This window comes from Echeneis naucrates, chromosome 18, assembly GCF_900963305.1.
Source record: "Echeneis naucrates chromosome 18, fEcheNa1.1, whole genome shotgun sequence".
NCBI classification, from domain to species: Eukaryota; Metazoa; Chordata; class Actinopteri; order Carangiformes; family Echeneidae; genus Echeneis; species Echeneis naucrates.
Window position 1 is genome coordinate 741,688 of NC_042528.1, and position 27,423 is coordinate 769,110.

The window sequence follows — 27,423 nt, forward strand, 5'->3', positions numbered from 1 at the left end:
ACTAAAAGTTTTCTTTGTCTACAAGCACACAAAGTTAAAGTAAACTTTGTGGACACACAATTTGTTTCCAAGTCCGGCCATCTGTTAGCAGTTCACTCACACAATCTAAACAGACAGTTATAAGGCTGATTATTAAAAATAAAAATAAAAAATCACCCCAAAGCGTTTTTATTCACCTTATAGGGGACGTTTTTATTTCCGCTGCCGGGGCGTTATTTTGAAAATCCTCCCGGAAGCGCGGCTCTTTATCGCGGGTAACTTCCAATCGGTTGCGCGTGTTGATGGTGGAGATCCGGACCGAAGCAGAACCCGAATCATAGTTTTTATCAGCAGCTGAGCCGAACTCGGGCCCGAAGCAGCCGGAAAATGGACATGAAGAAGCGGGTCTCCCTGGAGCTCCGGCACCGGTCTCCGACGGAGGTGAGTGTCCGAGTTGAGGTGGCAGTTTATCGGGTGCTGCGTGAAGTTGGCCGGCCGGAGGAGGAGGAGGGGAGCCGAGCACATGGCAGGCAGCCGGAGCCGGAGAGAGCAGAAACACGTCTGCAGTCCGCACAGACACACACGGTGCACAAAAAACAGCAGCTTTCTGTCGGAGCTCCGTTTGTTTTTGTGTTTACTGCCGGGCCGGTTGTTCCGCCGCACACAGCCGCGTCACCGCGCTCGTTGTCGGACATCACTTTTCTGCTTTTCCCATCACATCCGCATTAAAACTGCAGATTTCTGACTTTTACGGTGAAAAACCGGCAGAACGCACATCCGTAGCTGCCCGGGGCTGGCTATTACCTGGACCGACAACACTGTGAAGTTACACGGTGGTTTGTTTTTTTGTATAAAACATGTGCTCAGTTAAATTAAATAAGATAACGGTGTTTTTCTGGTTTTTCTGTTTATTTTATATTTAAATTAAAACAACGTTAACGGGTTAAAATGACTCGTCACGATATCGACTAAATCAGGAAATGAATTTTTAAAAACTGATTCACACATAAATTGAAGCTGTATGTGAATTCATGTGTCATAAAGACTTAAATTCGGTCACTGCACAACTTCAGAGTTTTGCTTTATTTGTTAAAATGGAACTAAACGAACTAAATCGGACGCCGCGGATGGTGCCGTCTCTCCGGGGATTAGTCGGAGCCCGTGAGCTCAGGGCGCGTAGCCAGCAGCGTGCTAGCAGCTAGCATGCTAAAGAAGCTCCTCGGCCCCTTAAAACCGGATAAACCGGGTCGTTTTCCCGAGCTAGCAGCGGGTGGCTGGGGTTAGCTTGTTCCGACGTGGAGCTGCCGTTACCGGACAGCTAGCAGGCGGCTAACCGAGCAGCGTCACGTGTGCTCGGAGTTTACAAACACAGCGGACCGGGACCCGTTCCAACATGAAACCGGCTCCGGGCCTCCTCCACTCGCTCCCTCTGCCGGCCCTGAAGGCCGCTTTCATCCGGGAGGGCCACAGGTTGGTTTTACACGTGGGCGCCTCGTTTCTGTTGTCTTGAAGAAGTCCTGACATTCGTCTCTCATCTGGAATCATCCCGGAGGCTTCAGGACAAACTGTCTGAGGACACATGAAGTCGGACTGTTTGGAATTAAACTATCAGACCTGCTGCCAAACTGCTTTATATCTGCTGGACAAGACTCGTTTTCTCAATGAAACTGTCTCCAAATTGCCAGGAAATAATAAAGGAAGGCGTATTAAGTTTGCATGAGTGCTTGCTGTATGTTGTTTGTCTCTGTGTGTGTAATGCTGCTGCTACACTGCAGTTTCCCAGCCTGGGATAATAAAGTCTATCTGTCATATTATGACTTATTGGCGTATTCAACCTCAGTGAACTCTACATCACAGATGTAGCGTTTGCTTGTTGAAGAGCTAAACAACAAACCAGAACTTTTCCCTGCTCCCTCAGGTCCAGGAGCTGGTTGTTGATAACTGTCGTGCTAGTGAAGGAAAGATCGAAGGAATCACAGAAGAGTTTTCCAACCTGGAGCTGCTGAGCCTCATCAACGTCGGCCTGACCAGCGTGTCAGACTTCCCCAAACTGGACAAACTCAGAAAGGTAAGAGGATCGACTGTTTCTGCTGACACACCTCCTCACCGCCGTGTTGGTGGTCCTCCAGATACAGTAAAAATGATATCATCCCATTTTTGAATATCTGTGGATCAGCTGATCTTCTCCGTCTGCAGCTGGAGCTGAGTGACAACAGGATATCAGGAGGCCTGGAGGTCCTGGCTGAGCGGCTGGTGAACCTGACCAACCTGGACCTCAGCGGGAACAAGTTCAAAGACATCAGCACCCTGGAGCCCCTGGTGGGTGTCCGCTCATTATTATTGTGATTTTAAACAGAAACAGGCAGACTGATTCCATCGTCCTGTCTACGCAGAAAAAGCTTCCCCACCTGAAGAGTCTGGACCTGTTTAACTGTGAGGTCACCAACTTGGCCGACTACAGGGAGTCCATCTTTAAGCTCCTCCCACAGCTCACCTACCTGGACGGCTACGACATCGAAGACTGTGAGGCCTCTGACTCTGACGGAGAGGGAGATGGAATCGAGGATGAGGATGAGGAAGGTGAGTCTTCAGTGTCCCCTCAGTGAATCCTGAGGGGACACTGGATCCTTCCCAGGTCTGAATCCGTTCAGCAGTTAAGATGTGTTTTCTGCATCACAGAGGGAGAGTCAGAGGACTTTGAGGAGGAGGAAGAGGAGGATGAGGAAGACGTCGTGGCTGAAGATGACGACGATGACAGCGGTGATGATGAGGTGAGTTCACACTGTGGACAGGTGTGATGTCACAACGTTCGACCTTTGATGATTTCATAATCATACTGATAAAGCAACATTCATCGACCTGTCTCTGTCTTTGTCTTTAGGACGGAGAGGTGAATGGAGATGTGGACAGTGAGGACGATGATGAGGATGAGGAAGACGAGGATGATGGTGAGTGTCTGTGGTGACTTCCTGTTACTCACCTTCAGTCTTCACACACACATAAAGTTCACCATCTGCTCAGGACTGACTGTCTCGATCAATAAATCAGTTCGTGGTGATCAGTGAAGGAACGGCTGAGTGACTGTTGTTCTCTGCAGACGAGGACTCGTCTCCAGCCAAAGGAGAGAAGAGGAAGAGGGACCCCGAGGATGAAGATGACGACTAAGGCCCCTTGGAGACCTTACAACCCCCCCCCCCCCCCCCCCCCCCCCCACTCTGCTCGGCTGACTCCTGGGCTGCGTCTCATTCCTGAACCTGGTCTCCTCCCACTGTGGCTCCTCTGAGGGGGAAAAAGCACGTCCTGGTTTTCCTCCTGTTCTTTTTGTTTCTATAGTTTGATCCTCAGCATCCAAAGTGGCTCCCACCTCCAATAATAAGAATTCACACTTTTTATTCATATGAACTCAGGAACAAGACGTGTAGACGAAAATCGGAACCAAGAACCATTTTCGTTCTGAATTAATCTGATCGTTTTATTTTTAAAGTGTCTCTCCTTTCAGAAGCTTGAGACAGAGTTGCAGACCAATTTATCAAATGCTACAGCAGGTTAAATGTGAAAGTATCCACAAGAAGCCTTTACTTTTTCACAATAAAAGGATTATTTAATTAATTTTTTTCTACCAAATTCAGCTGACAGTGATTTTTGTTTTGTTTTTTTTTTAACATAATTTATAGGAAGATTCTCTGATCATGTCTCAGAACAGAAGATCAGATTTAGTTTTTGTTTCTCAGGATTTACCAAAAAAAGTGTACCGACATCACAATTTTATCTCCGTGTTTTGTTACGTTTTTTTCTCCATTAATTCAGAAGAACGTAAAGCATCAGGAGCGAGATGCTGCTGCAGTGTAATTTAGTTTATTTGTCAAACATCTTTTTTTTTTTCTTATTTTCTTTTTTGAGAAAAGTTTGATGTATAAACTGTGAAAATTACTTTTTTTTTTTTTTTTTGTAATTATTTGGTTTGTTTGTGGCGTCAGCGTTTTCTCGGGGCTGTTGTGTAATTACTTGGTGATGTGAGAAATAAATGCACGCTGGTCGTTTTTGTGGAGGCGCAAAGGCTCATGGGAGGAGATGGCACTTTCAGGATGAAAAAAAAATCATAACCAAACCCGTTGACTTCTGCTTTCCCAGCGCCCAACTCTGACATCATCACTCTGGGACTGATGCAGCAGTTTCTGACAGGCTCTGTGATGTCACTGACCCCGCCCCCCCCTTCCCCAAGGCCGAGTGCGCTCAGGGCAAACTGTGTTCTCTCTTTTTTGCCAACAGAGCTTTTTAAAGAAATATTTTTTCAAAGAAACTGTTTTTGTTTAATTTTGTATGGTTGTCTGGGGACTCTCTCTCTCTCTCTCTCTCTCTCTCTCTCTCTCTCTCTCTCTCTCTCTCTCTCTCTCCCCCCCCTCCTTCATTTCTCCTGAGAGATCCAGTCTTTCCTTCACACTTACACTGACTAGTTGACGTTTTTTTTTGTTTTGTTTTGTTTTGGTTTGGGGTTTTTTTTATTGTTACTTTCTGTAAGTTAAAGGAAAAACTAACAAATACAAAACAAATACAAAAAGGACTTTGTAAATAAAATCTTAACATTTTGCTCCCGGCGTCTCCTCACCTTTTGTCTCGCAGATCGGTGTGAAGACTTGTTCTGGGTTTAGCCAAAAGCTGAACAAACTAGTTCACAGTTTGGCCAGATGATGGCGCTGAAATCTTATTTTGGAGGTTAGATGTCAGTGAGAACTGTTTGTGGTTTTTACCGTTTTCTGGATGGTCCAATGAAGATGTTCCAGTTTTCAGGTGAAGCTCACTGCGGACCAGATGGAGGGTCCATGTGGTGACTGCTTTATGACATCACAAAGTTACATCCTGATGGCATGTGTGTTTTCTTAGTGCTGCAGATTTTAGGCCTCAGGGAGCAGCACCGTGCTGACTTCATGTGAGCCCAGATGTGATGGAGGACGGCTGTCGGTGAGTCCAAAGCGGGTGGAGGTAGATGAATGGTTGATGCTGATGTGGGCGGAACACTTTGGTTATTCTTCTGTATTAATGTAGAACATCAGTTAACATGGAGGTTTACCTTTCAGCCATACGACCTTTAACTTCTACGTAGATGACATAATTATATTAAGAACATGAGTTTGTGCTGTTTTTATTGGATGTTGTTATTGTTAACAATGTAAAATGTAAAAATGTGAACATGTCTTTGAGTGGTTGAGTCAGAAAGTGGCCCTCATGTTGTTTCTGGTGTTTTTTAAATCCAGCTCCAGTCGAGCGATCCTCACCTGCAGAACCAAAACATTAAAGTTTAAAGTCCTCCAGTTAGTCAGGAATCATCCACGCTTTCTCTTTTCCTGTGATCCTGCTGACAAACAAGTGATGTCTGATTTTCCACCACTGGGTGGCGCTAAACTTTACCACTGCTTGTCTACTCACATCTTTCTGACTCAGTTGTTCCTTCAGGCCTCGGATCTCGTCTTGCTGTCTGTAAAATGCCTGCAGGAGCTGAAAACCAGGAAAATTGAGGATGAGGAAGAGGAAGTCCAAAGCGTTCCGACATGCACACAGCGGTGTGACGCCTCTAACGCCCGCCTACCTCACTCTCAGTCGTGGGTGGAGGCCTCTCTGCCGGTTCGCAGCAGTGAGGGGTGCAGCAGTACATCAGCAGAGGCGCCTCGGTCTCGTCCGGCTGCCACCCGGACAGGTCGCTCAGATCTCGGGGGTATTTGGCGTCCTGGTAGGCTAGCTGCTCCTCGAGGAAGGCCTCAAACAGGCAGACAGATCCTGATTGGTGATCAGGTGACCTACTGATGCTGATGTGGTCTAAGTCTGCCTGGTTGGTTCCTGTCACAGCATCCACAGCTGGGCACATCTGGAAGCGGAGGCTGCTCAGCTGCCTCACCATCCCCCTCTCAGCCGGGGGTTTGGGGTAAGGGTTGGGTACCTCGGTCTCAGGCTTCAGGGACATCAGGACTGGGTCTGACGGAGAGAGACGTTAGACCTCCGATCTGTCTGCCGTTTTGACCCAAACACTCAAACATCACTGACCCCTGTTGACCCCTGACAGCCACTCCTGAGCCGTCATGGCCGCCCAGTTCCCCGCTGTCATCGGGTACAGATCCTCTTGGAAAATACCTGACTGCAGGGGCAGACAGAGGCAAGCTTCTATGATGCTCTTCTCTCCATCTTTATTATACTTTATCACTAAAAGAAGTGTCTTATACTAATTATGACCTCTTTTCTCGGTACGATCATCGACAGCGGCTCCACCAGGTCTTTGACGGCGATCAGGCGATAAAAGCGGAAAACCTCACACGCACCAACATCCAGGCCGCGCTTTGGCATCACTCCTAAAGAGAGTCGTCATCGGTAAGTCTCCTGATGTTGGTGCTGAGTTTCGTACAGCTCTGTGTGGCTAAGATCTAAGTGGAATAAGTAAAAGAGCTGAAACGTGTCCATAACATTTAGATGTGACTCACCGAGGCCTTTCTGTGGCAGCAGAGATCTGAACTCTGTCAGGAAATGAATGTACGGTTTCTCTGCGCTCAGCTCGTAGAACCGGATGTTCCCGTCCCCCTTTAGAAAAAAGTATTCACTGGGACATTAGTTTTGTCATCATAAGCTGAAATATTAGATAAATGGGATTGTTCTTTGAGTTACAGAATGAAAAATCAACTTACAGAACAAAAAGAAGTCTGCACTTTTATTTTGACATATTTACTGTTGCAGAAATGATTGTTGTGGTTTTGTGTGACCTTTCCAGCCAAGTAGAGCATGTGTGTGTCTGGATCGTAGAACGGGAAGAGGACTCCTGCAGACCCGTCCAAATCCTCCTCGTACAGCGGCTCAGATAGGTCGTCCTGCACACAGCGAGAACGAGACAAACGGACTGAATGTCTTCTGACGAGGCCGCCAGGATGGAGGTTAGTGTCCTCTTCAGGGAAGGCTTGTTTTTGTGTGTCTGACTACATGAAGGTGTGTTGTCTTACGGGGTCCCAGAGGACGATCTGTCTGTGGTTCCACGGCGAGCTGCCGGTGGACAGAAGCATCTTCAGCCCTCCGATGTATAAAACCTTACTGGCTCTGTGGGACTTACTGCTGGACACCTGCAGAAACAGCAGGGGCTTTATGTCCGATCCTGTTTCCTGTTTTCAGGGAAACCCGGCACTTCGGAAACGCACCTGTAATATCTTTCCGGTCCGCGGGTCCAGGACTCGAACCCGCCTGTCTTTGGACGAGACCGCCAGTCTGCTGCCGTCGCTGTTGAAGCTGACAGAAATCAGCAGCGTCTCGGACGGGTAGCGGTGGTGGACCGGCATCAGGACCACCCGGGCCGGGTACCTGATTACAGCATCCACCTGGGACACGTCCCACAGGAGCACCTGGAACAGGAAGGACCCAAAGTCCGGTGAGTTCCAGCTGCATTAGTGCTCCCAGTCTGCTATATAAAGTCTCCAGTTTTATCTTCGTTATGTCACACATTTCCTCAACTGGCAGGTGAAGGCAAACTGTATAAAAGCACAACATTAGAATAATTATCATTATTGTGGCTCAGTTCATGAAAAATACTTTGAACACTGTGTTCTGTCTGTGAGAGACTGACCAATGAGGTCTCAGACCTTGTAGTCGTAGGCGGAGCTAAGCAGCAGATTCTCAGCTGTTGGATGCCACTCAATAAGCCCCACCCTCCTGGAGTGGCCAATCAGAGTCTTCCTGGCCCTCGTTAAGTTCTGTTGGACGCCACAGTTGGGGATGTCCCAGATCTTCACCTGCACACAACAACAGAAACTGACTCAGACGGGCTCAGACTGCTCACATCAGTGAAATCAGAACCTGAAACTGGTAGAATATCAGATTATACTGCAGGAAGACACACACAGGATCACACCAACAGGACGGTGCGTACAGTGCAGTCCTCCGAGCACGAGGCGACGCAGTGATCATCGAACGGGTTCCATTTGACATCCAGGACTCTCCCGCTATGACCGCAGACCCGAGGGTGCTGAGGATCCACCCGTCCCGTCTGAGACAAGGACAGAAAATGAGGAGCGACAGATCAACCTTCAAAAAACTGATTTTTAATAATGAGCAGGAAAAACATCGTACATGATGGATGGGCAGGACTAAGAAGGACCCGCCCCCGGCGCACTCAGTCACCACGGCGATGAAGCGGGGGTTGGCCGAGCAGTAGTGGTTGTCGTGGACGCTGCGTGTGATTGGCACCCCGTCATAGCTGTGCTCCTTGTTGGCCGGCTTCCCGAAGACGTGGCGAAACTTTGAGCAGCGGAACGACGAACGCCACGACATCTGCGACAAAAGCAAACCCAGAAATATAACACAACACGGGGAGACGGAAACAACGTGTGTCCAACAAATAAAATATTCCCATCGTGTGGTGGAACTTCAGCAGCTGCATTATCCGCTCTAATCAATAATGCAATCAGCTCCCGTAATCTTATCAATAAATCATTCATACACACAAACTGATAAAATCCTCCATCCAGAGCAGCTTCTTTGGCCCTCTAAATTATTCAGAACGTACAAATAGACCTCTTGTTGTCACTAATTCCTTCTGACCTTTGACCTTCACTGAGGCTGGAGGGATCCGTTTACTGTTGGAGAGAAGAGGAGGCCAATCAGAGCAACAAATGATCGATAAGTGAGTGTTTAGCTGTCATTTATGAATTAGTCTAACGTTGAACACTGACTGAAGCCAGCAGAGGGCTGTAGGTTTTTAATCCCTGCTGTTCAGACACAACAGGGGAGTCATTGAACTCTTACAGTTTCCTTTACATTGCTTTGAAATTCAGCAAGAGAGAGAGAAATGTGAATGTGGAAACTGCACATCGTCATTACGAGCCTTTCTCTGCTCTTTGGCAGTATTTCAATATTTAAGAAACCAGATGGAAGGAAGTGAATTTCATAGATAAACAGTCTTACCTCAGACTTGGGGCCCGACGGTTTCTTTTGCTGTAGACGGCTAAAGTATTTATTTTCCTGTATAATCTGCAGCCACTGAAGCTGCTGCCCTCCTGACTTCTGACTCTGATGATTCATGAACATCAGCTTCCATATTACCTGAGCTGTTTATGCACGGCTGCACACACACAACACACCTGTGTACACCTGATACTGCCTGACACACACACTTTAGTCACAGTCACTACTGTCTGCTCATTCTTTCAGCTCAATATTCAACTGGAAAATCTCATTTAAAAAAAAAGTTGAAAATTCAAAACACAAAGCCAGAAGTTTCTGGAGCTGATCAAAAACTCTAAATTGATATTTTTCAATATTTCTCTGACATGGGCTCTATTTATCAGCACAACTCTGTAAATTCTGCAATCTTGTTCATTTTCTCTTTTGGGCAATTGAATTTATTTTGAACATTCAAATTGAAAGTCCCATTTGAAAAATATTCAATATGTCTCAGCTATATATGAGAAGAAAGGATCTTCAGCACAGTTCTGTAGTAGTTTGTGTCGTCTTGAAGACTTACATGTATATTAAAAGATGTCTGAAGCTGGCCAAAGGTAAGAAACATTTCTGCTGTTAGTCACATTCTTTTTGATTATCATCAGCAGATATTTGTGGTTGTGTGAGTTCTGAAATCATTTTATTTGTGTCCGACTTCTAACTTGAAGTGAATTCATCAGTTCCTCGGCACTCAGCTCGTAGAAAACAAACACGGTTTGCAGGATGCAGTTTTGCAGCTGAGTTGCACGGAAGCTGTGAGCTGAGAGTGAAACCGGTCATCTTTAAAGCTGATAACAAAAACTTTATGGAACAAAGATGCTCCCACCAGTTAGCTACAGTTCTCTGGTGTGGGCGCTTTCCAAAGAAACCTGAAGAAGACAGCCGCTTCAGATCTGAGTGAACATTTTACTATTCAAAGTGAAGCTGTCGCTTTGAGGCCGACAGGGTGAACAGTCCCTCCAGAAAACACCAAAGGCAGACGTCTGCGTTTCTGTCTAAAGGAGGAAGTGGGCGTAACGGCTCCCTCTTATCCTGAGTAGACTTTAACGTGAAAGCATCAACAATTTAATAACTGAATCCTTTTTTTCTCTGCAGCCAACTCAGATTCCTCTGAAGTCATGTTGGAGCAGATGAAGAGCTCCGTCACTTCAATGGTAAATATTTATTTCTATGAAGAGTTTAGACGGGTTGAAGGTGAAGTGTGATCTTTTTTTTTTTTTTTTTTTTTTAACATCAGTTATTAGAGGCAGGAAGAGAAAGTAAGAAAAAACAGTAGATTCACTGTGACAAAATAAACAGCCCATTTATGATCCTCCAGAAGTTTTACAGTTTCCCAAAAACACGCAGTGAATCAGAATCATCTGTTTGTATTTGTTTCTTCTGCAGGATACAAACCAGCTCCGTCGTGTTGTTGTCCAGCAGTGAGTGTGCCACCAAAGGAACACACCACACTTCAGACGACACGTTTTTATTTGTGTGTTGTCTTCCAGCACGCTGACTGTCCACGAGGAGCTGAAGATGAACCCGGGCCCCCCGGGACCAGGAGGTTCCCATGGAAACAGACTGGCTGATGGAGAGGCCAAAAAGAAAAACACGTTTTCCAGTTCAAGTGAAAACGTGTCATTTTATATAAAATCATTTTTTTAATGCATAAGACAAATGTAACATTTTTTATTTTCTAAACCAGTGGATAAAGTAATCCTCATTACATAAAGCAAGAATCAGATTAGAAATAATCTGGATGATTTGGTGGTCTGGATGTGATTACATCATCCAAAAGGCTGCCATCTTTCAGCCCACAGTGTTGGACACGTTACCTTAAAAATGATTTCACTGTGCTAACTTGTTACTTCGCTCAAAAAGTAACCGAGTTAAAAATCGAGTGAATGATAAAGTAACTCGTTACCTGTGTGTGTGTGTGTGTGTGTGTGTGTGTGTGTGTGTGTGTGTGTGTGTGTGTGTGTGTGTGTGTGTGTGTGTGTGTGTGTGTGTGTGTGTGTGTGTGTGTGTGTGTTAGTTACTCAGTGTCGTTTGTTTATCTGATTGTTGCTCCTCAGTTATGTTTAATCTCTGCTGCCTCCTGGTGGCCTGAATACGGAGTTACACCATCCAACAGGCCTTTGGCTGCCATATTTGTTCAGCACTTTGGTTTGAAATGTGCTTTAAAAGGAGTTAGATGATGTGACAATCTTTAGCTTCCATATAACACAAGTGAATCTGAAGAGCAACACAAAATGTTTGAAACGCAGATCTTTGTTTTGTCTTTCAGGTTATTGAGTTTCTTGATTTGTCCTGAAATCGCCAGATTTAAAGGCTCAGTTTGTCTTCTGTCTGTGACTCGATGCAGATGTTTTAACGTGGATGAGGCCAGATGTGGGAGGTCTGGAGGTAAGTAAGGAAGAGCCAGATGTAGACTGGGGGGGGGGCAGCTGTGGTTGTGACAGATCCAGACGTTGTGTGTCGTGTGACAGATCCAGACGTTGTGTGTCGTGTGACAGATCCAGACGTTGTGTGTCGTGTGACAGATCCTGGCGCTGAAGACCTGACGGAGCCAGATGTGCTGCGGTATGCAGACGTTCCAGCGGTTGGACATCGGCAGTTGGGGATCTGCGGGTAAAGCTCGGTCACGGTGGTGTGGAGGGGGCACTGCGTTCCAGGAAACACCTGAACATCTCCACCAGACGCTCTCAGATTCTTCTGCAGTTCTTCCAGCGTCTTCGTCTCCAGATGTTCGTCTTTAGATTCATCTGGACTGTTGTCTGCCCAGTGAGCGCTCGCCATCCACCTGTTGTTGTTGGAGCTGTAGCAGCAGAAGGCCGACCAGAGCATGGAGGGAACGTTGACCCTGTTGGCGAGGACGTTGTCGGGGCTCGGTTCTGCTCCGGTCACCACGAAGGCTTCGGTGAGTCCGTTGCTGTTGATGCAGAATGTGTCCATCACACATTTGATGCAGCTCTCCATCCTCATCCAGCTTCCCTGGTTGAAGGAGCGAGCTTGTGGAACGACGTTGGTCAGCGTGAAGGTCGCCTGTCTGTCTGCTTTGGTGAGGCCGTAGGAGCTCGGGATTAAATGGCCTCGGTCAAACGCTCCGTTGTTCTTGTAATCGGCGTTTCGGGCCTGGTACGTGTAGCTCTTCCCTTTTTTTTCTTTTCCCATGTTGTTCGCTGGTTGATTCTCCAGCTGGAAGTAAAAGTGCTCTTTAATTCATTAGTTAATCTGAGTGAGTGGAATGTTTCTGATGATGAAAACGTCATGTTGTTAGTGAAACAGCAGATTTGAGCCATCTAAACTGATTTTATGCTTCTTCCATGCTTTTCACTGAGTCTCACGCTGCCTTTCCCTGGTCCAGCTTCTGTTACTGTTACACAAAGGAAAGCTTGGAGGTGCACACCTTCTGCATTATATAATAATGAATAATAATAATTACTGTGGATGAATATTTTCTCACGCATTACATTGTGCAGCTGTTAGTTCCTTTATTCATGTAAATGTCACTCTTCACTTCGTCGTCAGCAGTTCATTAAGTTCAAACAATATAATCAGAGTATAGAAACAGATTCTGACTGTTCTCTGTATTCATCAGCAGTCGCAGGCTGAAACTCACCTGTGGTTCGATCTTCCAGGTGTTACTGGGCCTCCCTGTGCCGTCCTCTCCTCGGTACTTAGCAGCAGAAAACACTGCAATCCTGTTGTGGGTGTCGTAGAGCGTCACAAAGCGTCTCTCGTCCTGGAAGGTCTGGCAGACGGCTTTGTACCGATTCTGGTTCAGGATGTTCCCGCCTTCCAGGATCCCCGAGATCTGAGGCGGACTTCCCTCCAGGAGGAACCGGCCGCAGTCCGACATGGACCTCACCAGCTCCGGTGCTGTGTGGGGGGCGGACAGGAGGATGAGGACGAGCTGGACAGTGACGGGTGAGAGTGTCCTCTGTGACATCATCTTTATTTAGCGTTAAGCATGACCGTGAGTTCATCTGCCGCCACAAAATGTCTCTTTAGTAAAGTTTGACTTCAGTATTCCTCCTCAGTTCGCGTTTCATTTCACTTCCCCTTTTGTTTCCTGGTCCTGATGCAGCATCACGCTTCACCAACTTTAGTCGTTTCTCTTGTAGTTGTGTTGGAAGACAAACAAGTTGACAGAACCATCAAAGAAAACAAGCGCTGAAGTAAAACTCACCACCTTTCTGAAAATCTGCCAGCTTCTTGAAGACTGACTGACTTATGTTGCCTCAGCAGTTTAAGGCGGCAGCAGGAAGTGGTTCAGACTAAGACGGCGAACAAACAGCCGGTTTCATGTTAGAAAACAAAATCACCTCGTCTTGTTGGCAGTGTTTTAATATGAATATACAGGACTTAAACATTTCAACCTGCTTCTTCTCCCTAAAACAACATTCTAACTTCAGTTTTCAGAGCGGGCAGGCCCTCCCCGTCACTTCAACGTCAGCAGTATTGGTCAGTTTGGGGGGGTGTCTGCCTCCAAAGAGTTGGAGATGAGCGTGCACAGCTGGGAGAAAGATGGACGCCCCTCCGGCCTCTGGACACAAAAAGACATCAGGTCATCTGTTATTGTCTGAGAGGAGACGCCAACAGACGCCGCCGGTTTCTCTCCACTCTCACCTCGTGCCAACAGAGCTGCATGATGTCATAGATGGAGGGCGGGGCCATTTTGGGCCTGTACAGGCGGTGACCCTGCATTACCAAGGTGACCACCTCGTGGTTCTGATGCTGCTCAAACGGCATCTGGCCCTCGGTGAGAACCTCCCACATCAACACACCTGCAAACACAACAACCCATTCTCAGACGCCTGAAGCTTCCAGAACTTTAATCTCACCAAACTTTCTTTTTGCAGACAGCAAAAGGTTCTCACCGAAGGACCAGACGTCCGACATGCTGCTGTATTTGCAGAAGTTAAAGACCTCCGGCGGCGACCACTTCACCGGAAACTTGGCGCCCGACGAGCTGGTGTACTGGTTGTCCAACACGTATCTGCACACCAACAGGATAGAAGACGTCGTTCTAGCTGCCGACCGAGTGACTCTGAGAGAACCTGGGAATGAACACCTCACCTGGCCATGCCGAAGTCTGACACCTTCACCACCAGAGCGCCGTTCACCAGGCAGTTCCTGGAGGCCTTCGGAGGAGACGACAGAAGTCAGACGGAGACCGTTCTCCTGGGAAAGGACAGGTTCTTTCAAACGAGGACTCACCAGGTCTCGGTGGATGAAGCCTTTGGCCTCCAGGTGCTCCATCCCCTCGCAGACGTCCAGGCAGATACTCAACAGAGAGCCCAGACTGAAGCTGCCTCTCCGCTGCCGCAGGAAGTTGAGCAGGCAGCCATGCTCCATGAACTCGGTGACGATGTACATGGGACGCTGCTGACTGCAGATGCCGTACAGCTGCACCAGGTTCGGGTGGGACAGTTTCCTGAGACAGGAGACAGCCGCTGTTCATGCAGCTCCTTTAAGTCCACATGGCCAAACCTCCCCCTCCTCCCTCCTTACATCATGACCTTGGCCTCCTCGATGAAGTCCTCCTCGTACATGGCGCCCTCTCTGATGGCCTTGATGGCCACCTTGTGCTGCGCCCTCCACTTCCCGAGCCTCACCACGCCGAACTGACCGCAGCCCAGCTCCTTCATGAAGGTCAGCTCGCTGGGGTTGATCTCCCACTTCTCTGGGGGGAGGAAGGGGGAGGAGGAGGGGTGAGACAGAATATAAAGCAGACACAAACGGAGGAATGTGTTTTTCACTGTAAGAAAAAGAGTGAAGCTTCGTCATTAATCTGTAACGTTCTTAAATTTCTCAAAATGTAAAACAGTCAAAAACAGTTGAGGGATCTTTCATCACACCCCCACCACGGAGGAAGGAGGAGTGTTGTTGTTCACGGTCTGGAAAACGTCGTAGGGACTCACCGTAGCTGAACCCGGCAGTGGACGGGGCCGACTTGTCTTGTTCTCTGACGGGATACCGTAACCTGGCAACAAGACCTGAGACAGATGGACAGAAAACACATTTAAACCTGGACTTTGGTTTTACAGGACAGAAAGATCATTCAATGTTAGTAAATTTTTTTCATTTTAAAAGTTATCGCTGTCAGTTTGTCCTGTTTATTAAACTTTCTCTGCACTGAGCTAATTAAATTTAGTGTTTCAACAAAAATCTGTTTGAATAAATTGGACCTTGTGTCAGCTGGTTGTGTTTGTGCTGCTTACCTGCTGCGTTGTGGTTGTGGTACTCGATCAGCTCGGGGATGGAGTTGAAAACGTATTTCTCAGCCAGATAAAACTGAGCCGGTGAGTCTCCTTTCTCCTTGATTTGATAATGTTTTATCACGGCCCCCACGTCCCTGAAAATCCAGCACACATCATGAAGCCAAAACTCACCGCGCCTGAAAAGCTCCCGTTTTGACAGCACGGTCCTGTTACCCGGTCTTGGTGTAGAGAGAGACGGTGTAGGTCCCCGGGGTGCTGGAGTCTCTGACGATGAAGGCTCCTTCTTTGTCCTGAAGAATAAGAAGAAGGTGTTCAACTGTCACAGAAGCAGATCATTTGTATTGAAGGAAGTCAGTGAAGGACTCGCCTCTTTCCTCAGAAGCTCCTGGGCTTTGTTCCTGTTGACTTTTTTACTGTACCAGCTGAAACACACACGGTGCAGTTATAATATGAAGGTCTTCCTGCAGACTCCATAAAGTCCAGATTCACAATCAGATGCCACTCACACAAACTGCTCCAGGTTTCCTGATTTCTTCTCGGTTATGTAGTTACTTGGAATGTAGCCTTCCTCACTGTGACCGCACAAAAAATAAACACAACAACAAACTGAAACTTTTCAATCCGTAATCCGTCTGAATCCTGTCGAGTCAAATCCAACATACATAACCTGAACGGACTTCCTGTCTGAATATCTGGCCTTTTAATGCCTCCGTCTCTGGGGACACAAACTTCAGCGGCTGAGCCCGCCGAAACTCACCCGTACTGGTTTCGCGCCCTGAACCAGTTGGCGTCACTCCTGTCGACGATGACGTACTCGCATCCTTTGACCAGACTGAGGTCGTGCGGCTCCATTCCTGGGAAGTCGTACAGAGCGACCGCGACTTCATCGTCGTCATCGTCATCATCGTCATCCTCGTCAATGTCATCAATGTCCGCAGAGGGAGAGGGGACAGGAGGAGCAGGCCGCCGCTGCAGGAGGAGGAACAGGAAGTTATCGATCTGTGTTTACCTGTGTGTGTGTGTGTGTGTGTGTGTGTGTGTGTGTGTTTAACCTTACATCCTTATGTTTCTCTCCAGGAATCGGCGGTAAAGGTTTTCTGGAAACTAGAAAAAGAGGAACAGAAAACTTTTCAAACTTTGTTTTCGTTATCGCTCTGCTGTTATATCAATCTGGCCTCTGACCTTTGACCTCTTGTTGCCTCTTGACTTACACTCAGCAGCAGTTTCAACTTAAAAGTGAGACTTTCTTTTAATTTCAAGAACGATTCATATTTAAAGAGTGATTAATAATTATATCCAAATAAATACACTTAACTGAGGGTTGTGTGATTGGTTGAGACACAACAGGAAACACAAGTCACAGGACTTTCAGAATAAAAGCGGAGAGGAAAAAGGAGGCAGACTGATCTTTTGGATCTGTCAGTGTGTGTCTGTTTGTGCATCTCTTACTGTCTCCATACGGGTTGTACTCCTCACAGCCCAGCGCCTGTTTTTCCGCCTGGCGACAGCAAAGCCACGCCCCTTCCTGCCAGAGCTGGGGGTGGAACTTCGTCAGGATCATTGGGTTGTCTTTGATTTCTGCACACACACACACACACACACACAGCAGGAAAACTGACTTCAGGTCTTGTCTCCTGATTGGCTGACTTTTTTTTTTTAAGTGATCCAATTTAAAATTCAGATTTCAGGTGAAAACAGGCAGAAAAAGCTGAACCAGGAGGCTGGAGGTGGGCGGAGCTGAGAGCGGTAGTTACGTCACTAGTTGTGACATCACTGAGTTCAGGATTCTGGACTGAAACCTTTAATGCCAAACAGACCTGACTCATAATCAGAGACCACAGGAGGTCTGTTTTCAGACCAGGTGAACCTTTAAGGTAATTTTCTAAAACACCTTTACTTTATTTTCCCTTTTCTGGGTAAACATGTCGCCCGTGTCTGGACCGGATGTATCTCACTGAATTAAATGATCAGGTGTTCTCCAGTGTTTCTAACGGAGGACCTGGTCTGGTCTCACGTGACATTTGACAGAGTGGAGGATGGAAACAATGACAGTGGGGGCTGAAGGGAAGCTCAAATGTGTGAAAACCAGTTTCAGCTGTGTGGTTTAAAACTGATAACATCTCTGCAGCAGCACAAACGTTTAACTCTGCATGTGATCCATCATAACCAGGACCGTCCTGATTTCTGAAGATTCCACAGTTCAATAAAAGTGAATGATTGAAAACAAAAGACTGACCCTCCTTCAGACTCTGGACCCAGAGACTCCTGCTGTCGTGACTCGGAGCGAAAACGTAGAGCGTGTTGGTGTCATAAACCACCTAAAAAAAAAAAAACAACACACCAGCATTATGTCTTCATTTCACACAAACTTTCACTTCATAAACAGGTTAAATATGTTTGACCTCAATATGAATATTATACATTACATATATTTCCAACCTTCCTGTTTCTGTTTAGTGTTTAGAGCATAAGAGACATTAGGACCAGATTTTAGAGCCCAGAAAAGGAACATATAAAATATGTGATACCTGAAAAGGGTATTTGTTCTGGCAGGGAATGATCTCGCCTCCATTCTTGACTATTTCCACACATCGGATTCGACTCAGCTCGATCGATCCTCTCCTGAACTTCTTCTGTTGATGAGAACAATTTCAACAACGGATGTTTGTGCTGAAATGTTTCTTCTGAATTTGAATCAGTTTTTTACTGGTGATAAGAAAAACAAACCTCCTCTATAACTGGTTTTTTTTAATCACAAACTGAAAACCAAAATTTAGCAATGCAAAAGATGTTCATGGAAAAAATTAAATCTTTAAAAGTTTGTTTTTTGTTTCTTGATCTTGAACTTTAACAGGAAAACTGTATGATTTACACTTTAAGTGCAGAAAGAGCCAGCATCTAATTAGCTTAGCTTAGAGAGCGAAAACACCGAAGTAGCCAGCCAGATTTAAAAATAAACCACGTTTAACTATCATTTTTGTGTGTTTATAAAAATTTTTGGGAAAAATTTCCTTCTAAAAGCTGCGACTGTCCAGAACCAGATTAGAGTCATGTTAAGCTGAGCTAACAAAAGAATCTGTATTAAGGTCAAATTAATTTAGAAAAATCAAATTTCTCAGTTTTCTGATAAAAAATAGGAATAAGTTAAAATGAAAATGAAAAACCTCTGCTTTCCCTTCGTAGTAGGTCAGCTGACCTCTGGTGAGGACAAACAGTCTCTCCTTGTAGTTCAGCGGCGACGTCCTTTTTTTCTGCTGCGAACGTTTAATCAGCGTCCCCTCCAATAGAATCTCTGTGCTCATCCTGGCCCCGCCCACTCCGTCAGCTCATTGGTGGAGGTCATCAGAACATGGCAGCGTTATTTTAGCCCAGAAACTTGAGCTGTGGGCTTTATCTGAAAAATAAAAATAAAAATGAGTCTCAGTCGTGGTGATGACATCACAGTAAAACGTCCTGTTGAGTTTCAGCTTTCAGATCATTTTTAGGTTTCTCAGTTTATTCTGAGAAATCACAACAATCAGGTTTGACACGCTGATGATGAAAATGTTTTAAAAATAGTTAAATATCAGTGAAGTATCCAGCTGACTGATTATTGAAGGATGATGAGCGGCCATTAAACTTCTTCACATTAAATAAAAAGTGAGGAAATCCCCAGGAAGGACATTAGTTAAGTCCACAAATGGGAACTAAAAGTCTTGAATTTGTGCGACTAAAGGCTGCTGAGCCAGCTTGTGGTTTGGAGATGTTTGTGCTTTATTTATATTTATGGTTACTGAGGTTTTTTGTTTTTTGTTTTTACGTCTTCCTGTATTCAGAATTTCACTCTCCTCTCATATCAAATTCAACATCTGCTCCCAAACTTTAGTGTATTTATCTAAAAACAAAGAGCTGAACTTCCAGTACAAATAAAACTATCTTTGTTGTTTTCTGTATTGCAGATTTGTACGTCATATATTTGGGTAGTGTCGTGGTTCCCAACATGGAGGTCACCAGTCAATCTGCGACTTTTCATCTGCCTCCATTTTTAAAAATGACTTCTTTGAATGAGCTTCAGAATTAAAACACGCCGTCTGTTTTGGAGAGACATTTGAACAGTAACTGAAGTTAAAAAAGGCTTTAAAGGCATTTTAGCGCGTTTTTCCAACGGCACCTGAACGGAGCAGGAAGGATTCCGGGCACACCTGTTTTCAGGTGAGTCCTGTGGCGTTCAAGTACGAACAACGTCCGGAAAAACCAGCTCCGTCCGTGTGGAAGCCGAACTTTAAATCCTCTCCCGTCGTGACGTCACGGTGACGTGTGGAGGACAAACTCATTAAAGTTTTTATTCCTGTCGTTTCCTGTCGGCTTTCAGCTCAGACTCAATGAGACACAGAAAAACGGCGAGACAGCGAACTCACTAACACAATAAAGACACAACAACAACAACACAAAAAGAGTTTGTGTCACCTGAAAGCTGCAGAGCTGATCCAGTCCGCCACAGTTCGGGTCTCCAGAGTCGACCTGATCCAGGAAATGAACACAAACACACAAAAACACACACACTTCCTCTTAACTACTCTGTCGTGTGTGTGTGTGTGTGTGTGTGTGAGTGTGTTTCAGATAACTAACTGGGAAAATGTTAAATATCAGCTGCTGCGTTTAAAGACACTCGGACTTTTTTAGTTGCATTCAAAGAAACTGGGTTAAACTAAAACCTGGAATTAGTTTAGAAAGTGTTTGAGACATCGAGGACAAAACTTTTTTTTTTAAGAATAAAATATAAAATGGCGGCCCTTTGGAGATGTTTATGGAAAAATATTTTAAATGATGACTGAGTAAATTTTACAAAAAAAAAAAAAAAAAAAGGTGACGTGATCTATGAAAGTGAGAAATTACGTGTTCTTAACAAGTGAAGTTAAAGTTGGCACATATTAGAAAAATAAGACAAGTATGTTGTTGGAAATGGAAACCAGAGTATTTTTGAACATGAGACGTGACTGTGGATCATTTTAGAGAACATCAAATGTGTTTTCGATCATTTTTAACTTGAGCAAAGAATGAGGACATTCTGTGGACGATGTGGGGTATTTCTCAAAGTGAGGATGAATACAGATTATATGATTTAATCTAAATCTGTGAAACATTTTCTATCCATGTGTGATTATATCACTGCTTCAGCTTCACACTGGTTTCACTTCTCCTTTGAGGAAAAATGGACTTGCAGCGTTGATCTCCATTCAGCTCACAGCTGTTTTTGTTAGAAGGAGGAGCAGTGAAGCAAAGACAGTTTGTTTACATTGTACAATGCACACACAACTCCAACTCAGAGTGCTTCAAATAGGCCTGAACATGTGATATCAAAAACAGGCCAATCAAGTTAGCATTAGCATAACATTAAGAGTTCTGGTTGGTGGTTAGCAAACATGAATGAACTGGATTTAAATTGCTGAAGGATGACATCACTTTGGGTCGACTCTCAGTATCAACTTTACTTTACTAATTAGCTGATTAGCAAATGCTAAACTTGGCTTGTGAACATGGAGGATCTTCATAGAGGCCAGCTTTAAACATGTTAGCATGCTAATGTTAGCCGTTAGCTCAGTGAGTTGCTGGTGTGACCGCTGACCTTTAATGTTGAATTTTCATCATATAACAAAAAGATCAGTTTTAAAGTTTGAGCTAGAGTTAAAAGTTCAGACATTTTTAGGTCTCGGCCGAGCTTCATGGGGAGGATGAACTGATGTGTGTTTATTCTCTTCCTGTCGTTGACGGGGCGGCTTGTGGTTTCATTCACGTCAGTTCTGTCATTTCCTCTCTACCTCTTTGTCTTGGTCTCTCTCCCACGCTCTGTCTCTCTGTATAAACACTGTAGATATGAAACATCTGACTGATGTTTAAAACTTCATTAGTGAGCAGAAAATACAGCTGCTCATGTTCCTTTGTCTTCTTCTCTTCACCTTCTTTACTTCCTCCTCCCACCTGCCTCTCTGCCTCTCTTTGTCCCTCTCACTCTCCTTCCTTCTCTCTCGCTCAGTGAATCCAAATTTTCTCACCTGAGGCCTCGATGCGACTCTTTGGAGCGGAGTCGACCTCAAAATCTGGAGCCGAGGAAGACGAGGAGCTGGAGCAGAAGAGGAGGTAGAGCAGGAGGAAGACACGAAGGAGGCGAGACGTGAAGACCGTCAATGATGATTCACTCCAGTAAGTCTGCAGGTCAAACTGTACACTGCTCTGAAACAGGACGTAAACAAAAAGATAAACAACAGCAACAAAGCAACAGCTCTCTGCTGGAGACACTGAGACAGGCGTGACTGAATCTAAACACAAAATCTGTGTGAGGGACGCACAATGAAGGTGATTTTGGATGCACAAACTAAGTAAATGGGTATCAAACATGTTCCTCAGAAAATGACACATTTTCTGGTTTCTCTGAAACCTGAAATCTGGAGCTAAAGTGTGTTATTCTGTAAGCCATGCGATGGTTTGAGCTGTCATTTCCTGATGAAACAACAGCAGGCACATTTGTTTCTCCTTTAATGTTGTCGAGCTGACGTTGGAGACACAATCACACCTGTCTGCAGGGCGCCATCTCTCATCTGACAAACACTTCAAACTGCCGATGTGAACTTTCACTTTTGCTTCCAAATTAAAAATTACATTTTTTAATCCGATGCACCGAAGAAGGAGCTAACAGTCTGACCTCTGACCCAGTTGTCATTTACATGCTAATGCTATCTTAGCAAAAAACACCTGAGTTCATCACCATTGTTTTGCATGTTAGCATGCTAACAGTGGCTAATTAGTGCTGATGGAAAATCAATATTTTTTTACAGGATTTTGGTCATTAACCATAAAAGTATGGAACAAACAGTTTTCACTAAAAACATCACATCACTGATGAAGCCTGGGGAACAAGAATATGCTAACTCAGTTAAAGATGAACATGAAGACATTTTTTACCAGCACTGTGTGAATCTTTTCTGTTGCAAACAAACCTCAGCACTGAGACGATGATAGATTTTTTGAATTAACATCGATCATCTTAAAAAATGAAGAAAGAGGAAACTGTTCCTGGAAGTCTTTTGGGATTCAACACGTGTTTAAGCTCCTTCAGTGATTTCAGTCCATTCATGGATACACCGTAAACACCAACCTTTCATGGCCAAATGTGCCGAGATGTCAAGAAAAAAGGATGAAATGTAGTGAATGGAGTCATCAGAAAAAAAATGTAACTTTAAAGGGTCAGTTTGAGTCCAACAGGCAGATTTCTAATTGAACCTGTAACTCTAGCTGATTCAGTGATCCAGCTGTGAAGTCATTATACACTCATTATTCCAAAAGCCAAACGTGGCATTTTGAGGAACTTCACGGTTTCAAAACAGTCAGACTGTTAATTTTGGTTCACCACAAACCACCAAAGGGTTCATCCTGAAGGCAAACAAGGACAGGGCTTTTATTTTGACAGACTCCTTTAATTCACACAACTACATTTGTCCGTTTGTCTGTGCGTGTCTTTCTGTCGAGTCTGCAGACAAATTTCTCACTCTCTAAAGTCACACGTGACTGGAAACATCACAGGAACATTTAGGCTGCGAGCAGAGACACACAAATGCTGAGAAAATGACCCACAAATGCACAGACACCTGTCCGCTCAGTTGTCCACAGACACACACTTGCAGACTGAGATAGTGTGTTCTGTTGAAAAGGAAACTACACTTCCTGAGAAAGACCTCCTACTCAAAACCACAACACACACAATCGAAAGTTAGGCTTAAACAGATGAGACATTAAACGCACAAAACTGTGCTGATAAGTATTCACAGTGAATTACTTTGGAATGAAATCTTCTTTTCTACCTGCAGATGATTCGACTCGCTCCGTCTTCTGCTGCTGCTGTTTGGTCCAGAGCAGGTAAACTGTTCCCTCTTGTTGTGTGTCTGTTTGGGGAAAAGCACGACAATTAACACACAAAATAAGATGAAATGGAAAAAGTTAAAATTCAAGTTTCTCATATTTGTGTCTTATAAAATCTTGGAGATTATGATTAAGATTTTTCTGTGAATGGAAATATACTTAGAAAATATAGAGCATCCAAAAAACTGATTGATTGGTTTGTTGGTTTTAGGGAGATCAGCACCCGGATGGAGCTGGAGGGTCGGACCACGTTGTGCTTCCAGAGCAGACGGTATCCAGGACAGGCCTGTCGGGTACGACTTTTCTCAGCTGAACAACAACAGTTTGTTGTTTTTGTTCGTTGATTTTATTTTTTGTCTCGTCCTCTCAGGTCGACAGGTCAAGGAAGAAGCTGCCTCTTCCTCCTCCTGAGGACGGTGAAGGTGCCGGGATGCTTAGTGTGGTCGCCATGTACGACTTCAGCGCCAAAGAGGACACCGACCTCACACTCAAACAGGCAACTCACTAATTATTAGTTTCATAAGTTTTCATTTAATTGTGTAAAACGCAAAACAATGTAAATACAAACAAACCAACTGAAATGTTAGACAACAAAATATTCAGTTGTGACCAAAAAGGAAATGACAAAATCTTTTTTTATTTTGTTGACAAGTGTGATCAATGTGTGTTTAATGTGTGTTGTGTTGTGTGTCCACAGGGGGAGGAGTATGTCATTCTCCACAAACAGGACCAGCTGTGGTGGAGAGCACAGGACAAACACGGGTCAGTATAACACAACACAACTCTACAATATAAACGTTGACTGAAAGTCTTAAATATTCTGTGATTATTTTATGGATTTTTTTAATTATTATTATTTTATCTTTCACATCATCAGATTATTAAAGTTTCTTTGTGTGTCTGTCAGGAACAAAGGTTTCATTCCAAGCAACTACGTGACGGAGAAAAACAAGATCGAGGCAAACCCGTGAGTTTTTTTCCATAATCGCTCTTCATGTTTACATTTTCTTTTTTAAGAAAGTTTTGTGATGGAAAAGAATTAAACTTGTTGTCTGTAGGTGGTACTGTAAGAACATCACCAGGACTGAAGCCGAGCAGCTGCTCAGACAGGAGGTACCAAATATTTACATTTTCAGATCTTTTCGTGTTTCTGCTTTTCTTCTCACATCTTCTCAGGGTATATTTTATTATTTTCACAAAATCCATATATACTTTTATTTTAATATTAATGTTATTAATTCCTGTTTCCTCACTTCCTCTTATTGTTTAGTGCTTTGTGTGTTACACTGTGATACAGACAAAGTCTGACTGATGAATTAAATGAATTTGATGATCAACAGCAGTTTCAGTATTTTCCTCAAGTTTTTTATTTTTTTATTCTCAACTAAGAGTTTTTCCTGCTGTGTTAACTCTGTATTTCAGGCCAAAGAAGGTGGTTTTGTGGTGCGAGAGTCGAGTCAGAAAGGTGTCTACACCGTCTCTGTTTACAGCAAGATGTTAAGGTGACGCACGACACATCTAAAATAAAAAAAATATAGAAGATGTCTGCCTGTAAAATGATGAACATTTCCACTGTGTGTGTCTGTGTGTAGTGCTGGTGGAGATGTTAGACATTACCAGATCAAAATGGACGACACCGGTCAGTTCTTCTTGGCAGGAAAACACACATTCAGCTCCATCCCTGACGTCATACACTACCATGAACACAACGCAGCAGGTACACACACATCTGCACGCTCCGCTGCACAACTGAAACAACACTGATACAGCACAGTCAGAACAGGTGTGTGTTTTGTGCAGGTCTAATCACACGGTTGCGTTACGCTGTGGGACCAATGGGAAGGTGTGCGCCTGCAACGGCAGGATTCAGCTCAGGTAAACAAACACACGCAAACAAACCTGAAGCAGCTCCGTCATGTTGAACTGAGTCAGACACAAACATTTAATAAATAAAAGGTGGAATGAAGTTAAATTAGTTTGTCAGATAAAACAGGACTGAGTTAGAATAATTAATTATTTCTATAGAAACACTTCTGATTTTTATTGTTATTCAATATAAATTTCTGATTAAAGTTTGAGGGTGTGATAAAAGTTGCAGATCTCTCAACTGTTTTTGACTGTTTTACATTTTGAGAAATTTAAGAACGTTACAGATTAATGACAAAGCTTCACTCTTTTTCTTACAGTGAAAAACACATTCCTCTGTTTGTGTCTGCTTTATATTCTGTCTCACCCCTCCTCCTCCCCCTTCCTCCCCCCAGAGAAGTGGGAGATCAACCCCAGCGAGCTGACCTTCATGAAGGAGCTGGGCTGCGGTCAGTTCGGCGTGGTGAGGCTCGGGAAGTGGAGGGCGCAGCACAAGGTGGCCATCAAGGCCATCAGAGAGGGCGCCATGTACGAGGAGGACTTCATCGAGGAGGCCAAGGTCATGATGTAAGGAGGGAGGAGGCGAGGGAAGGAGGGAGGAGATAGGAGATCTGTGCTAACTGCCCGTCTCTTCCAGGAGACTCTGCCACCCCAAACTGGTGCAGCTGTACGGGGTGTGTCTGCAGCAGCGCCCCCTGCTGATCGTGGCCGAGTTCATGGAGAACGGCTGCCTGCTGAACTTCCTGAGGAAGAAGGCCGCAGACCTGAAGGAGGCCTGGCTGCTGTCCATGTGTCAGGATGTCTGCGAGGGGATGGAGTACCTGGAGGCCCACAACTTCATCCACAGAGACCTGGTGAGTGTCCGGCTGACACCAGGAAGAAGGCCCAGCTTTAGCATCCAGAGTCCAAAGATTCTGCAGCTTTTGCTCGTTAAATCAGGACAAAGCCAACCAAATGACAGAAGTCTATAATATCAGGAATTACACATAAGTTTGTTCATTCAGATGAACTATATTCCTGTGAAGTGACTCAGATGAACAGTCTCTGGTTGCTCTTCTCCCCGTCAGGCAGCCAGGAACTGTCTGGTTGACGATCACAACACGGTGAAGGTCAGCGACTTCGGGATGACCAGGTACGGCTGTGAGCCGCCATCTTGTATCCTCCGTCCGCCATCTTGGCTTTTTTAACCTAACCCCAACATTCAGATTTTACGGTGTTTTCCTGTTCCAGGTACGTCCTGGACAACCAGTACATCAGCTCCATCGGCACCAAGTTCCCAGTGAAGTGGTCTCCGCCGGAGGTCTTCCACTTCAGCAAATTCAGCAGCAAGTCGGACGTCTGGTCCTTCGGTGAGGCGCTCAGCTAACAGCTAACGGCTAACGTAGCGTAGAGCTAACAGCTGAACATGTGATGAACATGTGATGAACATGTGATGACCTGTGGTCGAACGCTTCTGTAGCTTAATGTCTAAACCAGCCTGGTGTTTTCCTTTCGGGGCTGCAGGCGTCGTGATGTGGGAGATTTACTCGGAGGGCCGGATGCCGTTTGAGAACCTCACCAACCAGGAGGTGGTGGTGAAGATCACCTCGGGGAACCGGCTGTACCGACCTCACCGGGCCTCCAAGCTGCTGTACGCCATCATGTACCGCTGCTGGCACGAGGTATCCGCTCACCTCCGTCCTGTCGTGAGTTTTATCTCCACGTGATAACGGAAAAATGGCACTAACTCTCCCGCCTTCTCTTTGTCCTCCGCTCTTCTTCGGTGGTGCTGCAGAAGCCGCAGGCTCGGCCATCTTTCTCCGAGCTGCTGGAGGACATCAGAAAACTGGCAGAAAATCCAGATTAACATTTTATTCTTTCACCGCGATCAAAAATGTACAGATTGTAATTTGTCGTTGTAAATAAAAAAAATGTTCATTAAAATATTTTCAGATAACTGTTTCGGCTGTTTGAATTTTGTGTTTGTCGTGTTTTTATTCAACAGTTTTCACCTTCAACCTAAAATGAATATTTCATATTAAATATTCATTATGTTTTATATTTAAACATACTGAACATTTAAACTCATCTCACAGCGTACAGAACATCATGTGGAGCTCTAAAAGTGACAGCAGGTGGCGCTAAATTCAAAACATTCACTGATTTACAGCTGAAACTAAATTAATAGAACAAACATTAGTTGTTTTAGGAGCATCAACAAACAGAGCTTCAATGTAAAAATATTACTGAATGTTATAACTGTACATTATTTAATATTAACCTGCATGTAAAGTTCACATTGTACATTTGTGCTACAATGTGAGAAAATAAATTTACTTAAAAAAATATGATTAATGTATTAATTATAATTTTTTATGCTGAAGTATCGTTTTTATCTGTTTATTCCTGTTGTTGACTTTAATAATAAGTATTTAATTTATAAGTTTGTTTGGTTCTTTTCATATCTATTATATTAGTTTTCCTTTTGTTTTTTTGCTGACGTCACGCTCCACCCGGTGGTTCTGTCCGTGTG

General features: G+C 44.7%; 6 protein-coding genes and 1 long non-coding RNA gene across 26 annotated transcripts in view; 4 read left to right on the top strand and 3 right to left on the bottom strand.

Annotated features, from left to right (window-relative positions):
- LOC115058578 (myelin-oligodendrocyte glycoprotein-like) overlaps positions 1-27,423 on the top strand; it is a 279,510-nt gene that overhangs the window by 23,382 nt on the left and 228,705 nt on the right. The window lies entirely within an intron of this gene.
- LOC115058573 (acidic leucine-rich nuclear phosphoprotein 32 family member B-like) lies at positions 258-4,571 on the top strand. 7 transcript variants are annotated; one of them, XM_029525970.1, is made up of 8 exons: positions 258-420; positions 1,898-2,047; positions 2,176-2,298; positions 2,373-2,572; positions 2,615-2,624; positions 2,661-2,771; positions 2,861-2,933; positions 3,095-4,571. In XM_029525970.1, the coding sequence occupies exons 1-8, from the start codon at positions 367-369 to the stop codon at positions 3,142-3,144; spliced, it is 771 nt and encodes a 256-aa protein (XP_029381830.1). In that variant the 5' UTR covers positions 258-366; the 3' UTR covers positions 3,145-4,571. The 7 variants fall into 7 exon arrangements, with proteins under 7 accessions (XP_029381830.1, XP_029381827.1, XP_029381828.1 ...); XM_029525967.1 differs by having other exon boundaries at positions 2,861-2,927; positions 3,077-4,569; XM_029525968.1 differs by having other exon boundaries at positions 2,615-2,754; positions 2,880-2,927; positions 3,101-4,571.
- Positions 4,422-10,723, bottom strand: coro2ab (coronin 2Ab). Of its 7 annotated transcripts, none has more exons than XM_029525927.1 (12): positions 8,545-10,723; positions 7,846-8,274; positions 7,587-7,736; positions 7,149-7,349; positions 6,957-7,073; positions 6,648-6,827; positions 6,447-6,543; positions 6,202-6,317; positions 6,016-6,106; positions 5,564-5,946; positions 5,404-5,472; positions 4,422-5,252 (listed from the first exon to the last, which is right to left on the bottom strand). In XM_029525927.1, the coding sequence occupies exons 2-12, from the start codon at positions 8,272-8,274 to the stop codon at positions 5,187-5,189; spliced, it is 1,899 nt and encodes a 632-aa protein (XP_029381787.1). In that variant the 5' UTR covers positions 8,545-10,723; the 3' UTR covers positions 4,422-5,186. The 7 variants fall into 7 exon arrangements, with proteins under 7 accessions (XP_029381787.1, XP_029381786.1, XP_029381790.1 ...); XM_029525926.1 differs by having other exon boundaries at positions 8,510-10,723; XM_029525930.1 differs by having other exon boundaries at positions 6,723-6,827; positions 7,874-7,990; positions 8,074-10,723.
- On the top strand, positions 7,151-15,128 carry LOC115058594 (uncharacterized). Of its 6 annotated transcripts, none has more exons than XR_003842119.1 (9): positions 7,412-8,626; positions 10,039-10,097; positions 10,330-10,364; positions 10,434-11,331; positions 11,469-11,845; positions 11,897-12,063; positions 12,567-12,855; positions 13,344-13,690; positions 13,791-15,128. It is a non-coding gene; the product is annotated as an uncharacterized LOC115058594 (long non-coding RNA). The 6 variants fall into 6 exon arrangements; XR_003842122.1 differs by having other exon boundaries at positions 11,915-12,063; XR_003842123.1 differs by having other exon boundaries at positions 11,930-12,063.
- On the bottom strand, positions 10,877-13,132 carry LOC115058561 (uncharacterized). Its single transcript, XM_029525944.1, has 2 exons — positions 12,548-13,132; positions 10,877-12,123 (listed from the first exon to the last, which is right to left on the bottom strand). Exons 1-2 carry the CDS (start codon positions 12,878-12,880, stop codon positions 11,296-11,298), a joined length of 1,161 nt encoding a protein of 386 aa, XP_029381804.1. The 5' UTR covers positions 12,881-13,132; the 3' UTR covers positions 10,877-11,295.
- tec (tec protein tyrosine kinase) lies at positions 13,260-19,756 on the bottom strand. Of its 3 annotated transcripts, none has more exons than XM_029525922.1 (18): positions 19,599-19,756; positions 18,317-18,546; positions 17,681-17,785; positions 17,389-17,470; positions 16,602-16,730; positions 16,210-16,256; positions 15,910-16,121; positions 15,659-15,724; positions 15,520-15,574; positions 15,366-15,442; positions 15,153-15,286; positions 14,853-14,927; positions 14,443-14,614; positions 14,149-14,365; positions 14,008-14,072; positions 13,809-13,927; positions 13,558-13,715; positions 13,260-13,474 (listed from the first exon to the last, which is right to left on the bottom strand). In XM_029525922.1, exons 2-18 carry the CDS (start codon positions 18,452-18,454, stop codon positions 13,394-13,396), a joined length of 1,932 nt encoding a protein of 643 aa, XP_029381782.1. In that variant the 5' UTR covers positions 18,455-18,546; positions 19,599-19,756; the 3' UTR covers positions 13,260-13,393. The 3 variants fall into 3 exon arrangements, with proteins under 3 accessions (XP_029381782.1, XP_029381783.1, XP_029381784.1); XM_029525923.1 differs by lacking the exon at positions 19,599-19,756 and adding an exon at positions 19,334-19,533; XM_029525924.1 differs by lacking the exon at positions 19,599-19,756 and having other exon boundaries at positions 18,349-18,478.
- Positions 20,966-26,757, top strand: txk (TXK tyrosine kinase). Its single transcript, XM_029525935.1, has 16 exons — positions 20,966-21,332; positions 22,994-23,042; positions 23,257-23,338; positions 23,416-23,541; positions 23,743-23,807; positions 23,953-24,012; positions 24,104-24,158; positions 24,468-24,547; positions 24,638-24,762; positions 24,846-24,920; positions 25,307-25,478; positions 25,549-25,765; positions 25,979-26,043; positions 26,142-26,260; positions 26,415-26,572; positions 26,686-26,757. Exons 1-16 carry the CDS (start codon positions 21,317-21,319, stop codon positions 26,755-26,757), a joined length of 1,536 nt encoding a protein of 511 aa, XP_029381795.1. The 5' UTR covers positions 20,966-21,316.